This window comes from Loxodonta africana, chromosome 10 (assembly GCF_030014295.1).
Source record: "Loxodonta africana isolate mLoxAfr1 chromosome 10, mLoxAfr1.hap2, whole genome shotgun sequence".
Lineage (NCBI taxonomy): Eukaryota > Metazoa > Chordata > Mammalia > Proboscidea > Elephantidae > Loxodonta > Loxodonta africana.
Genome location: NC_087351.1, coordinates 81,243,319 through 81,260,824, shown reverse-complemented (window position 1 = coordinate 81,260,824; position 17,506 = coordinate 81,243,319). Strand labels below are relative to the sequence as shown.

The 17,506-nt window shown below is 41.2% G+C and overlaps 1 protein-coding gene across 2 annotated transcripts in view; it reads right to left on the bottom strand.

Moving 5' to 3' along the window:
- Window positions 1-16,895, bottom strand: part of EXD2 (exonuclease 3'-5' domain containing 2) — a 54,221-nt gene extending 37,326 nt beyond the window's left edge. For both annotated transcript variants that reach the window (XM_003408731.4, XM_010588703.3), the window contains exons 1-3: window positions 16,770-16,895; window positions 10,909-11,030; window positions 5-377 (exon numbers count right to left, since the gene is read on the bottom strand). In XM_003408731.4, coding sequence (XP_003408779.1) covers window positions 5-331 — 327 coding nt within the window. In that variant the 5' untranslated portion in view covers window positions 332-377; window positions 10,909-11,030; window positions 16,770-16,895. The remainder of the gene's footprint in view (window positions 1-4; window positions 378-10,908; window positions 11,031-16,769) is intronic.
- Between the last annotated feature and the right edge of the window lie 611 nt (window positions 16,896-17,506).

Genomic DNA, 17,506 nt, shown 5'->3' with positions numbered 1-17,506 from the left:
TTACCCACTCACAGTCGAATCCGAGCACTGGAAAATCTTCTAACTCGCTCTTAAGCAAGGGCTCAGTTTGATCCCACTCTTCCTCCTGGGACACAGTCACCACCTTTGCTTGGAGGATCCTCTCCTCCCACGAAGCTCTGGGGGCACTAGAGTGCAGCCGGACCGCTTCTGGAGAGGGCAGCTCTCTACAGTCTGGCCCCTTCTGCTGCTCCTGGGTCACACACCTTGTTTTACTCCTCCGGCGCTGAATGCCTTTCCACAAGACAAAACCCCCCACAGCCACACCCAGAAGGGTGGTCACTGTCAAAGCCACTGAATGCTGTCTAGACATCTTTGGCTCTCTGCTGTTCAGGAAAGCATATCACTAATCCCACAATCTGCAAAACAAATGGCAAAAATATATTTATTTACATAATATAAACTCATATCTAAACAAGTCTTCCACTTAAAATCCACGCACTCATAAACTAAAAACAAAAAGTTACATTATTTTTTCGCTTTTGTACTCCATCTCTGTCTCTATCCTCACCCAAGTAAACTCTCGTGTCCTCTGTCAGGTGCCCTTTATATGCCCTTACCTACTACCATTTTTTTTTTTTTTACTACCTACCCATTGCCATCAAGTCAATTCCAACTCATTAGTCATATAAAATCATATTAATCAAAACAGAATGAGCTAAAATTTCACTTCCACTCGCTGATTGGATCTTGGGTGAAAGCAGAGAACACCTGAAAGATGTTTACCTAAGTTTATTGACTGTGCAAAGGCATTTCACTGTGTGGATCATGACAAATTATGGATAACATTGCAAAGAATGGGAATTCCAGAATACTTAAGTGTGCTCATGAGGAACCTGTACATAGACCAAGAGGCAGTCTTTCAAACAGAACAAGGGAATACTGTCTGGTTTAAACTGAGGAAAGGTGAGCATGAGTGTTATATTCTTTCACCATACTCACTGAATCTGTATGCTGAGCAAATAATCCAAGAAACTGTACTATATGAAGAGAAACACAGCATCAGGAGGTGGGGCCAAGACGGCGGAGTAGTGAGACACTTCCTGTGGTCCCTCTTACAACAAAGACCCAAAAAAACAAGTTAATCAATTATACATAAAAATCTAGGGGCCCTGAACATCAAAGGCAAAGTTGAGGAATCAAGCTGAGCAGAAGGAGGAGGGAGAGGTGGCTCAGAAGCAGTGAGGAGTTGCCAGACCTGACCCAGTGAAACCGTCACCCTGCAAGCCGGGATCAACTAGTACCAGTGGTGAAGGAAGCAGTGGTGTTTGGGATGTGTTTTCCACATCAGGAGAGACCGAGTGGTGGAGAGTCTACTCATGCCTCCAGAATCAGCGAAAAGCAGCACTCAAGTGGCAAAAGATAAGTAAATGAGTCTAACCCACCACCAAACCGAAACCAAACCCACTGCCGTCGAGTCGATTCCAACACGTAGCGACCCTATAGGACAGAGTAGAACTGCCCCCACAGAGTTTCCAAGGAGCACCTGGTGGACTCGAACTGCCAACCTCTTGGTTGGCAGCTGTAGTACTTAACCACTACGCCACCAGGGTTTCCTAACCTACCATGAGGATCAAAAAAATACCCCTTCGGGAAAAACCTCTCTCCCATTTACCTGACTCCTCCCTACTCTGCACCAGGTCCGAGCTGGCTTCAGTGATAGCCATTCCCTGGGCTGCAGGTAGGAACCATCAGACACCCTGAGCCATTCTCCCAGCCTTGGAGAGGGAACAAATTAACAAACAGGGAAATAATAATCTGCTGGCTCCCCTAAGCCAGGAACTCAGGGCAGAAACAGCTCCTTTGCCTAGGCACAGGCATAAGGGGTCCACAGACTTCAAATGCCTCTCACCCCTGCACAGACATGTGTGGGCCCATTTCAACAACATAGGCCCTTATTAGCACAGTATAATAGGGTATATAACTGAAGGCTACCTTCAACTGTTTCAGCTATATGGTGGAGAGGCAGGTTTCTGACATGTGACACTGCTCTGCCTATTAAGCAGGGTCTTCATCTACCCACATCAGGGACCTGAGGACTGGTGGCTTCACCCACACCACCTAGCCACCTGTGACAGGGGACCAAGAATAAGCGATGTCTCCCAGTCCTTACAGCTAACAACAGTGGGTGCCCATAGTCTGGCTGCAAAACCTACCCACCTATGCGCTCTAGAACAGGGACACGCTTTCCTCTCAGACACTCAGGGGCAGTTATCAGCCCCTTGCCTTGCTCATCACATGATCCCCTACTGCAGCCGGACACCTGTACCTACAAGAATCACCCCTGCTTGTCTAGGACTGTAGATGAGAGCCTGCACCACACACTTGGTGACCAACTACCTGGACACCTGAGCTGAACCCATACAAAAAAAGTAAACAGACTCCTGGGCTCACATATTTAGTAACAGTTGTAACCACCTAGTGACAAGACATTAGAGCCTCAAAGGCACCAATAACCAAACTAACTCACTAGAGCAGCCTACTTGGGCATATCAAAACAAAACAAGAAGCTAGGACACAATAAGCAAACATAAACTAAATAAATACAATAACTTATTGATGGCTCGGAAACAACAGTCAGTTTCAAATCACACAAAGAAGCAGACCAGGATAGCTTCAGCAAGCTCCCAAAACAAAGAATCAAGAAATCTTCCAGAGGAAGAGAATTTCCTGGAATTACTGGAGGTAGAATACAAAAGATTAATATACAGAACTGTTCAAGAAATGAGAAAGGAGATCAAGCAAAACACAAAACAAGCCAAGGAGCACACAGACAAAGCAACAGAGGAACTTAAGAAGATTAGATAAGAGCATAATGACAAACTTAATAGGCTACAAGAATCCACAGAGATTCAGAAATTCAGAACAGAAACAGAAATTAAACAGAAATTCAGAAGATTAACAATAAAATTTCAGAATTAGACAACTCAATAGAAAGCCATGGGAGCAGAAATGAGGCAGTGGAAGTCAGAATTAGTGAGACTGAAGATAAAGCACTGGACACCAAGATATTTGAGGAAAAATCAGAAAAAAGAATTACAAAAAATGAAGAAACACTAAGAACGCAGCACCAGGATTAGAGGAAGACTCATTAACAACCCGCGATATGCAGCTGACACAACTTTGCTTGCTGAAAGTGAAGAGGACTTGAAGCACTTATTGATGAAGATCAAAGAGCACAGCTTTCGGTATGGATTACACCTCAACATAAAGAAAACAAAAATCCTCACAACTGGACCAATAATCAACATCATGATAAATGGAGAAAAGACTGAAGTTGCCAAGAATTTCATTTTACTTGGACCCACAATCAACGCCCATGGAAACAGCAATCAAGAAATCAAATGATGTATTGCACTGAGCAAATTTACTGCAAAAGACCTCTTTGAAATGTTGAAAACCAAAGATGTTATTAAGGCATGCCTGACCCAAGCCATGGTGTTTTCAATCACCTCATATGCATGAGAAAGCTGAACAATGAATAAGGAAGACTGAAGAACTAACGTCTTCGAATTATGGTGTTGGCAAAGAATATTGAATATACCATGGATTGCCAGAAAAACGAACAAATCCATCCTGGAGGAAGTACAGCCATAATGCTCCTTAGAAGGAAGGATGGTGAGACTTCGTCTCAAGTACTTTGGAGAAGGACATCATGCTTGGTAAATTAGAGGGTCAGATAAAAAGAGAAAGATCCTCAACGAGATCCATATAGTGGCTACAACAATGGGCTCAAGCATAACAATGATTGTGAATTGTGAGGATGCTGCAGGACCAGGCAGTGTTTTGTTCTGTTGTACATGGGGTTGTTATGAGTCGGAACCAACTTGACAGCACCTAACAACACTTGCTGATTTATTAGTGAATGAATTTTGGTTAATGGATCATGCTAAAGGTGTCTGCATTTTAAACTTTCAATCTCTAACTGCTGAATGAAAGCTTTTGCTTCTCAATTTAAAAAAAATTTTTTTCTTATCATTAGCAAGCTAGTAAGGAGGTTTTTTACTTTTACTGGAATGTGTGGGCAGTAGGGGTGGAGGAAACAGGTTTTCCTGTTGCTCTAGATGTCTTAGTAGTTCTCCATGGAAACTGAGTTAGCTATTTTAATTTAAGCCCTGATGTCGCAGTGGTTAAGAGCTATGGTTGTTAACCAAAAGGTCAGCAGTTCGAATCTACTAGCCACTCCTTGGAAACTCTATGGGGGCAGTTCCACTCTGTCCTATAGGGTCACTATGAGTCAGAATTGACTCGAAGGCAACGGTTTGGTTTGGTTTGGTTTTTGGCAGGCAATACAAAAAGGAAGAAGGGATCAGAAAAGAAAAATTGGACATATCTTAGAGAGATATCAAAGACACCCAGAAAAAGGTTGCAAATTTAAGTGTTCACAGGGTCAGGCAGGTTAATGAAAATAAATGAAGCAAGCCAACCATACGAAAACTGACACAGATAAAAAAAAAATACACCCTATTAAATATATAGGGACAGTTCCTATTTCCTCCACAAAATAGTATCTTTCCTATTTTTCTGATAATATGTGGCTTTCTCCAACCAACTTTTGTTTTCCCGTTTCGATAGAGAATTGGGTATACAGTGCTATTTTTGTATTATTAAAAAAAAAAAAAGGCAACAGTAAAAGTGTGATGATAAGTGGCAAGTGGCCCTTGGCCTCAGTGATAGGGAGGAAATACAGGACAGCAACCATTTCAGCACCAGTTGATCAAATCTGTGCAGGAAGAAAGACTAGTGTAGACAATATTTTAATGATTCTGAGAAGTTAGATATTAAATTTTATATGAAATATCATCATTTTTAAACGTTAGCAACAAACTTACAATTTTTTAAAACTTGAGCCAGCCAAATAAAAATAATTCTGGGCTCTGGGTTCTCCATCTGTGGGCTCCAGGCTACAATTTATACTGTCCATAGACAGAGCCATCTGCTGGACCCGCCTACACTTCTCTACAGCTTAGCATCTCCCATGAGTGTGTTGTACTATTTTTGTCACTAAAATCACACTAATTTTAAAAATAATTTAGTAATTACAACAACCGGGGTTATAATCATGCCTGTGGAGATATTCAGCCACTGGAGAAGAAAAATGGAATCACAATAATAATTATTTAATAAAAATAATAATGAAAAACAAAACCAAGCCAGTTGACATCAAGCTGTTCCAACTCATGGCGGCCCTACTGTGTGCTGCAGGGTAGAACTGCTCCATCTGGTTTTCAAAGCTGTGACCTTTCAGATGCAAACTGCTAGACCTTTCTTCCGAGGCACCTCTTGGAGGGTTTGAATCACCAACCTTTCAATTAGTAGTCAAGTGCTTAACTGTTTGTACCAACCAAGCACTCCAGTAATAATGACTATGATAATATAGCAGCTATAAAGAAGACATTCAGGTAGCTAACAAATACATGAGGAAATGCTCATGATCACTAGCCATTAGAGAAATGCAAATCAAAACTACAATGAGATTCCATCTCACTCCAACAAGGCTGGCATTAATCAAAAAAACATAAAACAATAAATGTTGGAGAGGTTGTGGAGAGACTGGAGCACTTATACACTACTGGTGGGAATATAAAACGGTACAACCACTTCGGAAAACTTGGCGCTTCCTTAAAAGCTAGAAATAGAACCACCATACGATCCAGCAATCCCACTCCTTGGAATATATCCTAGAGAAATAAGAGCCTTTACATGAACAGATATATACACACCCATGTTCACTGCAGCACTGTTTACAAAAGCAAAATGATGGAAGCAACCAAGGTGCCCATCAGCAGATGAATGGATAAATAAATTACGGTATATTCACACAATGGGATACTCTGCATCAATAAAGAACAATGATGACTCCATGAAACATTTCATAACACAGAGGAATCTGGAAGGCATTATGCTGAGTGAAATTAGTCAGTTGGAAAAGGACAAATATTGTATGAGACCACTATTGTAAGAACTCAAGAGATAGTTTAAACAGAGAAGAAAATATTCTTTGATGGTTACAAGAGAGTGGGGAGGCAGGGAGGGAGGGGGTATTCACTGCATAGATAGTAGACAAGAACTATTTTAGGTGAAGGAAAAGACAACATATGATACAGGAGAGGTCAGCACAACTGGACTAAACCAAAAGCAAAGAAGTTTCCTGAATACAACCAAACGCTTCACAGGCCAGAGTAGCAGGAGCAGGGGTTTGGGGACCATGGTTTCAGGGGACATCTAGGTCAACTGGCATAATAAAATCTATTAAGAAAACATTCTGCATCCCACTTTGGTGAGTGGCATCTGGGGCCTTAAACGCTAGCAAGCAACCATCTAAGATGCATTAATTGGTCTCAACCCACCTAGAGCAAAGGAGAATGAAGAACACCAAAGACACACAGTAATTATGAGCCCAAGAGACAGAAAAGGCCACGTAAATCAGACATCAGCCTGAGACTAGAAGAACTAGATGGTGCCTGGCTACAACCAATGACTGCCCTGACAGGGAACACAACAGAGAATCCCCGATGGAGAAAGATAGCAGCAGGATGCAGACCTCAAATTCTCATAAAAAGACCAGACTTAATGGCCTGACCGAGACTAGAAGGACCCCAGAGGTCATGGTCGCCAGACCTTCTGTTAGCCCAAGACTGGAACCATTCCCAAAGCCAACTCTTCGGACAGAGATTGGACCGGACTATAAGATAAAAGATACTCGTGAGGAGTCAGCTTCTTGGCTCAGGTAGACACGAGACTACATGGGCCACTCCTGTCTGGAAGGGAGATGAAAAGGCAGAGGGGGACAGAAGCTGGCTGGATGGACACAGGAATACAGGGTGGAGAGGAGGAGTGTGCTGTCTCATTAGGAGGAGAGCAACTAGGAGTATACAGCAAAGTGTGTATAAATTTTTGTATGAGAAACTGACTTGATTTGTAAATTTTCACTTGAACCACAAATAATTTTTAAAAAAATACAGTAGCTATGTTGTTTTTAAAATATTTACTTTATTCCAGGAACTCTCCTAAGTACTTTACATGTACTTTTTCCCTAGGATTTTTATTAAAGAGGAAACCAAGGCCTAATGAGATTAAATAACTTGCCTAGAGAAATTCCTGGTTAAAATAATATGAGAAGATAAAAAACTCTTCCTTTTCCCACCCTAAACAATATAAATGCTGGAAAAAACATTAAAAAGATAAAATTTAATACATGGTTAAGATCAAAAAGAAGAGAGTGAAACCAGTGGGTGACACGAATGGAAGAGGGAGCCCACAGTGGGTGGGAGATGAAGCTGGGCAGAGGCCAGAACTCATGCAAGCCCCAGAGCTGGCGCATATCACCAATCTAGGTGATTGGTGATACGCGCCAGGCAAATGGAACCCTGGAGAGTGTTGCCCGGTCCATGAACAGAGATCCGGAAATGTCCGCCCAATGTGGCCTGGGCTCATGGCAATCAGAGGCCACCTGTCCCAGGTTGAGAATAGGAAAAGAGTTACTTGTGAGAGGGCAGACCTCAAGCCTGAACTCTGGGCAGGTACAGGGCCCAAATTCACATTTTCCTCACGAGAAGAAACCCTGAGCCAAAAAGTTAAAATTAGAACTCATTTAAAATTGGTGAGCTCTGTTGGACCCAGACAGAGTCAAAGACAAAGACGTTACTAGAAAATGCATGCAGGCCTTCCATGGAAGACTATCCCCTAAAAGAGGGCTTACAAACAAGCCAATAACAAACAAACAAAACCCTAACATCATTATAGTTCACAGAGCCATCAAACAAAAACATCCAGATCTGAGGAACCAGGTCATAGGGGGACCTAGAAGGGACTTTAAAGTAAGAATATTCAAAGAGGCCAAGGAAAATAATACCTGAAGTTAACTTAAAAATAAATCTATCCACAAAAAGACTTGTCCAGGATGCCCTTTATCACCGCTCTTATTCAACATTGTGCTAGAAGTCCTAGCCAGAGCAATTAGGCTCGACAAAGAAATAAAGGGCATCCAGATTGGCAAAGAGGAAGTAAAATTATCTCTATTTGCAGATGACATGGTCTTATACACAGAAAACCCCAACGAATCCTCCAGAAAACTACTGAAACTAATAGAAGAGTTTGGCAGAGTCTCAGGTTATAAGATAAACATACAAAAATCACTTGGATTCCTCTACATCAACAAAAAGAACACCGAAGAGGCAATAACCAAATCAATACCATTCACAGTAGCCCCCAAGAAGATAAGATACTTAGGAATAAATCTTACCAAGGATGTAAAAAGACCTATACAAAGAAAACTACGAAGCTGTACTACAAGAAATTAAAAAGGACATACTTAAGTAGAAAAACATACCTTGCTCATGGATAGGAAGACTTAACATTGTAAAAATGTCTATTCTACCAAAAGCCATCTATACATACAACACACTTCCGATCCAAATTCCAATGTCATTTTTTAAGGCGATAGAGAAACACATCACCAACTTCATATGGAAGGGAAAGAAGCCTCGGATAAGCAAAGCATTACTGAAAAAGAAGAAGAAAGCTGGAGGCCTCACTCTACCTGATTTCAGAAGCTGTTATACAGCCACAGTAGTCAAAACAGCCTGGTGTTGGTACAACAACAGGCACATAGACCAGTGGAACAGAATTGAGAATCCAGATATAAATCCATCCATATATGAGCAGCTGATATTTGACAAAGGCTCAGAGCCAGTTAATTGGGGAAAAGACAGTCTTTTTAACAAACGGTGCTGGCATAACTGGATATCCATTTGCAAAAAAATGGAACAGGACCCATACCTCACACCAAGCACAAAAACTAACTCCAAGTGGATCAAAGACCTAAACATAAAGACTAAAACGATAAAGATCATGGAAGAAAAAATAGGGACAACCTTAGGAGCCCTAATACAAGGCATAAACAGAATACAAAACATTACCAAAAATGACAAAGAGAAACCAGATAACTGGGAGCTCCTAAAAATCAAACACCTATGCTCATCTAAAGACTTCACCAAAAAAGTAAAAAGACCACCTACAGACTAGGAAAGAATTTTCAGCTATGACATCTCCGACCAGCGCCTGATCTCTAAAATCTATATGATTCTGTCAAAACTCAACCACAAAAAGACAAAGAACCCAGTCAAGAAGTGGGCAAAGGATATGAACACACACTTCACTAAAGAAGATATTCAGGCAGCTAACAGATACATGAGAAAATACTCTCGATCATTAGCCATTAGAGAAATGCAAATTAAAACCACGATGAGATTCCATCTCACTCCAACAAGGCTGGCATTAATCCAAAAAACACAAAATAATAAATGTTGGAAAGGCTGCGGAGAGATTGGAACTCTTATACACTGCTGGTGGGAATGTAAAATGGTACAACCACTTTGGAAATCTATCTGGCGTTATCTTAAACAGTTAGAAATAGAACTTCCATACAACCCAGAAATCCCACTCCTCGGAATATACCCTAGAGAAATAAAAGCCTTCACACAAACAGATATATGCACACCCATGTTTATTGCAGCTCTGTTTACAATAGCAAAAAGCTGGAAGCAACCAAGGTGTCCATCAACGGATGAATGGTTAAATAAATTGTGGTATATTCACACAATGGAATACTACACATTGATAAAGAACAGTGACGAATCTGTGAAACATTTCATAACATGGAGGAACCTGGAAGGCATTATGCTGAGCGAAATTAGTCAGAGGCAAAAGGACAAATATTGTATAAGACCACTATTATAAGATCTTGAGAAATAGTATAAACTGAGAAGAACACACACTTTTGTGGTTACGAGGGGGGGAGGGAGGGAAGGTGGGAGAGGGTTTTTCACTGATTAATTAGTAGATAAGAACTGCTTTAGGTGAAGGGAAGGACAATACTCAATACATGGAAGGTCAGCTCAATTGGACTGGACCAAAAGCAAAGAAGTTTCTGGGATAAAATGAATGCTTCAAAGGTCAGCGGAACAGGGGCGGGGGTTTGGAGACCATGGTTTAACGGGACTTCTAAGTCAACTGGCAAAATAATTCTACTATGAAAACATTCTGCATCCCACTTGGAAATGTGGCGTCTGGGGTCTTAAATGCTAACAAGCGACCATCTAAGATACATCAATTGGTCTCAACCCACCTGGAGCAAAGAAGAATGAAGAACACCAAGGTCACACGACAACTAAGAGCCCAAGAGACAGAAAGGGCCACATGAACCAGAGACCTACATCATCCTGAGACCAGAAGAACTAGTTGGTGCCCAGCCACAATCGATGACTGCCCTGACAGGGAGCACAACAGAGAACCCCTGAGGGAGCAGGAGATCGGTGGGATGCAGACCCCAAATTCTCATAAAAAGACCATACTTAATGGTCTGACTGAGACTAGAGGAATCCCGGCATTCATGGTCCCCAAACCTTCTGTTGGCCCAGGACAGGAACCATCCCCGAAGACAACTCATCAGACATGAAAGGGACTGGTCAGTGGGTAGGTGAGAGATGCTGATGAAGAGTGAGCTAATTAAATCAAGTGGTCACTTGAGACTGTGTTGGCATCTCCTGTCTGGATCGGGGATGGGAGGATAGAGAGAGTTGGAAGCTGGCAAAATTGTCACGAAAGGAGAGACTGGAAGGACTGACTCATTAGGGGGAGAGCAAGTGGGAGTACAGAGTAAGGTGTATATAAACTCGTATGTGACAGTCTGACTTGATTTGTAAACATTCACTTGAAGCTCAATAAAAGTTAATTAAAAAAAAAAAAAAAGACTTGTCCAAGAATGTTCATAGCAGCTTTATTCATAATAGCCAAAAGCCAAAACTAGTCCAAAGGGTACATCCATAAAATAAACTACTACTCAGGAATAGAAATCAACAGTTTTCTTAAAAAAAAAAAAAAAGTTACCTTGAAGTTGATTCCAACTCGTGGCGACCTCACACATTTCAAAGTAGAGCTGCACTCCATAAAATTTTCAATGGCTGTGATCTTTCGGAAGTAGATTGCTGGGGCTCTCTTCCAAGGCACCTCTGGATGAATTGAAACCACCAACCTTTCAGTTAGTAGCCAGGCAGTTAACTGTTTATGCTGTTCAGGGGCTCCATGCAACGGAATACAACTCAACAATAAAAATCATTAGCTTCCTATTTACCCATTACAAAAAGGTGAAGAAAAAAAATCCCATTCCCCTCCAAAAAATTCCAGTCATAACAGCAACCTAAACTATTTAAAAACTACACAAAACAACTACATATACACACACACACACACACACAAAACCTGGGAATAAGCTCAGCAAGAGATGTACAAGATCAATATGAAGAAAAACAGAACACTTCATTGAGGATGCAGAAGACCTGAAGAGTAGATGCACATTGTTGCAGCTACCATTAACAGAGCACTTACCATCACCAGGCACTTTACATTTTACCATGTGCTTACTACTCATTTAACCCTCACAGCGGCCCTACTGCAATTATCCTGTTTATGAGGAAGGGAAGATTCATTGTTTTATAGAAATACTCAAAATAATATATAAATTCGATGCAAACTTAACTTTTAAAAACATTTTTAAGAACAATTTTGACCATCAAGAAAATAAAAAGCCCCCAGAATGGGAGAAAGTATTTGCAAATCACGTATCTAATAAAGGCACGTGTCTAGAATACATAAAGAACTCTTACAACCCAATAACAAAAAGATAAACCAATTTAAAAATGAGCAAATGTACAACTTTGGGGAATGTAATCAGTGTCCCTAAATTATACATGTAGAAATTGTTAAATTGGTCTATCTTTTACCCGCAAGACTATCACCCTGGGATACCCTTTAAACTTGGAACTCGTACCACTCCTGGTGGTCACCTATCAGCTAAAAGAAAGAGACACTCATAAGATAAATATCACCTGTAAGTTCTGTGTTCCTCTAAACAATCATCTAAATGAGACCTAATAGTCAACATTTATATTATACCAAATACGAGAAAGTAAGAGGGGAGAAGGAAGCTAAATTAATGGAAACAGAACAACCAGAATGAAAATAATGAGAATGCTCACACACTGTGAAAGGTGTAACCAATGTCACTGAATAATATGTATAGAAACTGTTAAATGAGAACCTAATGTGCTATGTACATTTTCTCCAAAATCACAGTATTTTTTAAATGGTGTATCTTTTGCTGTTATATTTTCACTAAAATAAAATTTTTTTTAAATGAGCAAAGGATTTGAATAGGTATTTTTCCAAAGAAGATATACAAATGGACAACAAGCCCCTGAAAATATTAGAGAAATGCAAATCAAAACCACAATGAGATAGCACTTCACACCCTCTAAGATGGCTATTCTAAAAGAAAACATCGGGAAAGCAGCCCTAGTACATTGCTGGTCGAAACGTAAAACAGCACGGCCAATGTGGAAAGTAGTCTGGAAAATAGTTTGAGTTTTTTAAGGTAATTCAAACAATTAAACATAGAGTTATCATTAAAAAAAAAAAAATGATGTCAGGTTGATTCCTACTCAAGGTGGCCTCTCAGAGTAGAACTACACTCTGTAGGGTTCTCAAGGGCTATGATCTTCTGGGGGAGCCCTGCTGGCGCAGGTTAAGAGCTAAGGCTGCCAACCAAAGGCTCGGCAATTTGAATCCACCAGCTGCTCCTTGGGAATCCTACGGGGTAGTTCTCCTCTGTTCCTATAGGCTTGCTACGAGTTGGAACCAACTCTACTGCAATGTATTTGGTTAGTTTTTTTTTTTTTTGGTGATCTTTTGGAAGGAGCACTGGTGGCATGCTGGTTAAAGCTCTTGGCTGCTAACTAAAAGGTAAGTGGTTCAAGCCTACCAGCTGCTCTGCGGGAGAAAAATGTGGCAGTCTGCTTCTGGAAGATTTACAGCCTTGGAAACAAACCCTATGCGGCAGTTCTACTCTGTCCTTTAGGGTCAACCGTGAGTTGGAATCGACTCGACAGCACATGACAACAACAAGGGTCAACTGTGAGTTGGAATTGACTCTACGGCAGTGGGTTTGGTTTCGGTTTGGTGGTCTTCTGAAGTGGATCACCACGCCTTCCTTCTGAGATACCTCTGAGTAGATTTGAACCGCCAATCTTTCAGTCAGTAGCCAAGCACTTAACCATGTACGCCATCCAGGAACTCCTATCCCCACCTCAGCAATTCTCCAATCGGAGTGATATTGCCCCATCAGGGAACATCTGGCAATGTATGGAGGCATTTTTGGTTGTCACAACTGGGGGACAAAGGGACGCTGTGTTACTGACATCTAGTGGGTAAGCCAGGGATGCTGCTAAACACCCTACAATGCACAGGACAGCCCCCACAACACAGAATTATCCGCCTTAAAATGTCAATAGTACCAACATCAAGAACTATATTTTCTCCTATAACTTATGATATGTTTGAGTTTTGTTTAATTCCTCTGGAATTATTTTTTCGTTGGGGGGTGTGTGTGTGTGTCTAATTATTGTTTTCCAAATAATATCATCCTGGAAATTTTCTCCACTCTTGACTCATTATTCTGAAATGCTACATTTATTATGTACGTACTGATTTTTCACAAACGCTATACATGCTATACTGTGTTATCTACGCAGGAAAGGGTAAATACTCTGTCATGATGATGATGACTGTTTTATCAGAAGTCATGTATTTTATCAGCTCATGTACTTTCTCATTATTTAAAAAACAGTACTTTTGGCTATTCTTACAGTTTCTTTTTCAGATTAATTTTAGGATCAGCTTGTTAAAATTGTTTATTGCTTTAATGCCTTCATTAAGATGTCACAAACCAATTCATTATTTAAAGTGTACGATTCAGTGATTTTTAGTATATTCAGAATTGGTGCAACAATTATCACAATGCAATCTTAGAGCATTTTCATCACTGCCCCCCCCTCAAAAAAACCATGTACCTGTTGGCAGTCACTCCCCATCCCACCCTTTAATACCCCAGCCCTAGGCAACCACTAATCTTCTTTCTGTTTCTGTAGACATGCCTATTCTGGATATTTCACGTAAGTGAATTCAAACAACGTGTGTCTTTTGTGACTGGCTTCTTTTATTTTGATAATATTTTCAAGGTTCATTCATGTTGCAGCATCTATCTGTACTTCACTCTTTTTTATTAACGAATAAAATTCCATTGTCTGTATTACACTTGTTTATCCATTCATCAGTTGATGTATATCTAGGCTGTTTCTACTTTTTGGCTATTGTGAATAATGCTGCCATGAACTTTTGTGTGGACATACGTTTTCATTTCTCTTTACATACCTGGGAGTGAATTTGCTGGGTCATAACTGGGTGGCATAAACGGTTAAGCACTCAGCTACTAACCAAAAGGCTGGCAGATCAAATCCACTCAGAAGCACCTTAGAAGAAAGGTCTGGTTATCCACCTTCAAAAGATCACAGCCCTTGAAAATCCCATGGAGTACAGTTCTACTCTGAAATACAGGGGACCACCAGGAGTTTGAATTGACTCCATGGCAACTGGTTTGGTATTTTTTGTTTTATTTTGGGGGTAGGGAATGATAGCCACAAGATAAACCCAAACCAAACCCACTGCTGTTAAGTCAATTCCAACTCATAGCGACCCTATAGGACAGAGCAGAACTGCCCCAAGTTTCCAAGGAGTGCCTGGTGGATTTGAACTGCTAACCTCTTAGTTAGCAGCTGGAGCACTTAACCACTACTCCACTAGGGTTTCCAGCCACAAGATACACGTAATAAAACACTGATAAATTTAAAGATAAAATTTTAAATTTTGGTTCAACGAAGGTGCCAAAAGGTTAAAAAGACAAGCAAAATTTAAAATAAATTGGGAGTAAATCTTTTTTTTCTTAAATCCTTAAAACATATGCAAATGACAAAAGATTAGGAGCCAGAATATATAAATGTTGGCAGTTTGAACCTACTCAGTAGCACTATGAAAGAAAAGTCTGGCAATGTGCTTTTTGTAAAGATTACAGCCAAGAAAACCCTATGGAGCAGTTCTACAGTATAACACATGGGGTCGCCATGATTCTGAATCTGCTCGTCGATAACAGGCTTGATTTTTTCTGTTTCTACAAACCAGTATGAAAAAGACAACCCAACAGAAAAAAGTGACATTTCTCAAAAGAGAAAATTCAAATGGCCAAGAATCATAAAAAGATGTTCAATCTCAGTAGTAATTAGAGAAATACAAATTAAAACAGCATTGAAAAATCATTTTCCATCCATCAGATTGCCAAAAATAAAAAAAGACTGAAAATATCAAATGTTTCAAAGAACATGGGGAAATGGACATTATTATACATTGCTAGTAGGCAGTCTGGCAGACATTAGCTGTCCACATCCTCCCACCCAGCAATTCCTCCCGCTCCTCCACACCCTGCCACCATGCCTTGGGAAATGCTCACATGGGCACACAGGCATGTAAGAGATTCTCTGCCACACTGTGCCTGTCTAACTGTGAAAGACTGGAAGCAATCTATGGAATCTTACACACTACGGAATTCACAGAGCAAATTTCTTTGTGTTAACAAAGAAAAAGTTCCAAGACCCATTTCTAAGCACAAAAAGGCAAGTTGCTGAACACATACAAGTAGCATATTTATAAAATACACATCTGTAAACATTTAACATAAAATTTTACATACCCGCACAAACATGCACACGCTCGTCAATAAATGCAAAGGAAAAGAATTAGAAAAATATGCCCCAAACTAAGAACAGATCTTGCTTTGGGAGAAAACCAAAAAAAACCAAACCCATTGTCGTCGAGTCAATTCTGACTCACAGCTACCCTATAAGGGACTGGTAAAAGAGGAAAAGTTGGAGATCGAAAAAGATAGGTCAAAGAGTATCTGTTTAATTTTTTTACATGAAAATTTTTTTACAACATTGTACGCACAGGCTATAATTAAAATAAACATAAAAGAACAAATACTTTTTTTTAAAACAAGCTCAACTTGACCAAAACTGATCCTTCCTTCCCCTATTAAACCTCTTCTTCCCGCGCTCCTAATTCTGATGATTAACAAACCTTTCAGCACAATTCTTACTATCCTTACAATACAAATAACGAAATAAGATAAATAACTTTGTCTTTCCAAGAAATGGGTATATGAGGAGGTTAGTTTTGGGTTTGTTTGTATTTTACTGAGCAGGCATCAATTTTGTAATGAACAATTATTACAGTTCTTGTTTTCCATCTATCCGAGGGATGCTAGAGGAGAAAAAGGTGGCTTCCCAGAAAGGCCCAGAGCAGCGGGTGTGGTCTGGGAGGAAAGGGGCGGTCACAGTAGGTTGGGGTAGGTCTCCACGAAGCGAGGGAAGGGAACTGTGAGCGTAGTCGCGTCGAACAAACACAACCGGAGCAGTTCCCAGGCGGCTCCCGACACTGCCTCTTTTGTAGCTGATTGGGTCGAGGAACCATGAAGGTTTGGTAGGTGCCCACAGAAGGAGAAGGGGGAGCTGAGAGGCTGGCCCGGGGAGAGCGTGGGGGGACTGCGGTCCAGAGAAAGAGCTCTCGTTGCGCACCTCGATACTGAATCGCCCCCGCCGCGAGTGAGGGAGACAAGGAGGACGCGCCAATGGGCGGGGAGAAGGGCAGGGACAGGGCACTCGGGGACGACGGGGTGCCAGCAACCGGTCGCCCCCGCACGCTGTGACAAACTCGTCTCCCCGATACTTGTCGAGCCGCGCTGGAAACCTCTTCCGCCCCGCGCACAAGCCCGGCGTAATGCCTTGCTAACCCCTAAGGCTCCTTACCTGCGGCCCCTAACCCGACCCGAACACCTGCAGCACCTCACGCTGAAGAGATGGAACCTCCGTGGCCACCTGCGCGCGCCCACCCGGATCCACTAGGACGGAAGCCACTTCCGGTCCGGCGGCAGGCCAGGAGGACGTAACCCTAGTCGAGTGTGCGTATGGGCGGCACCATCTTGTACGGAAGCTGCCGGGACAGCTGTTGCTTCTCCAGTTTTTCCACTGTTGAACAAAGGATCTGTTAAAACTAGGAAGACTTAAGGTCTCTTAAAAACGTGATGGTTTTGTTTTTGTTTCTGGGATGGTGTTTTTGTTTGTCTAAGCCTCTGGAACCCCCACAAATGTAATATGAAACATCCAATTTTCATTGTTCATTAGACCTGGGCTAGTGTTTCTCTACTGCATTTATTTCAACTGTTAAATGATGAAGTGGAAACCCTGGTGGCGGAGTGGTTAAGTGCTACGGCTGCTAACTGAGAGGTTGGCAGTTCAAATCCACCAGGCGCTCCGTGGAAACTCTATGCGGCAATTCTACTCTGTCCTATAGGGTCGCTGTGACTCGCAATCGATTCAACGCCAATGGGAAAAATGGAAATGATGAAGGTAAATAGAAGGAGGGACATTATTTAAATAATATTATTTCTCATGAGCAGTCATATTATCCTGTAGCCATTACAATAATTTATGTCATCTTTAATAAGAACCACACTAGCTTCCGTTTATTTGTGACATCATTCATT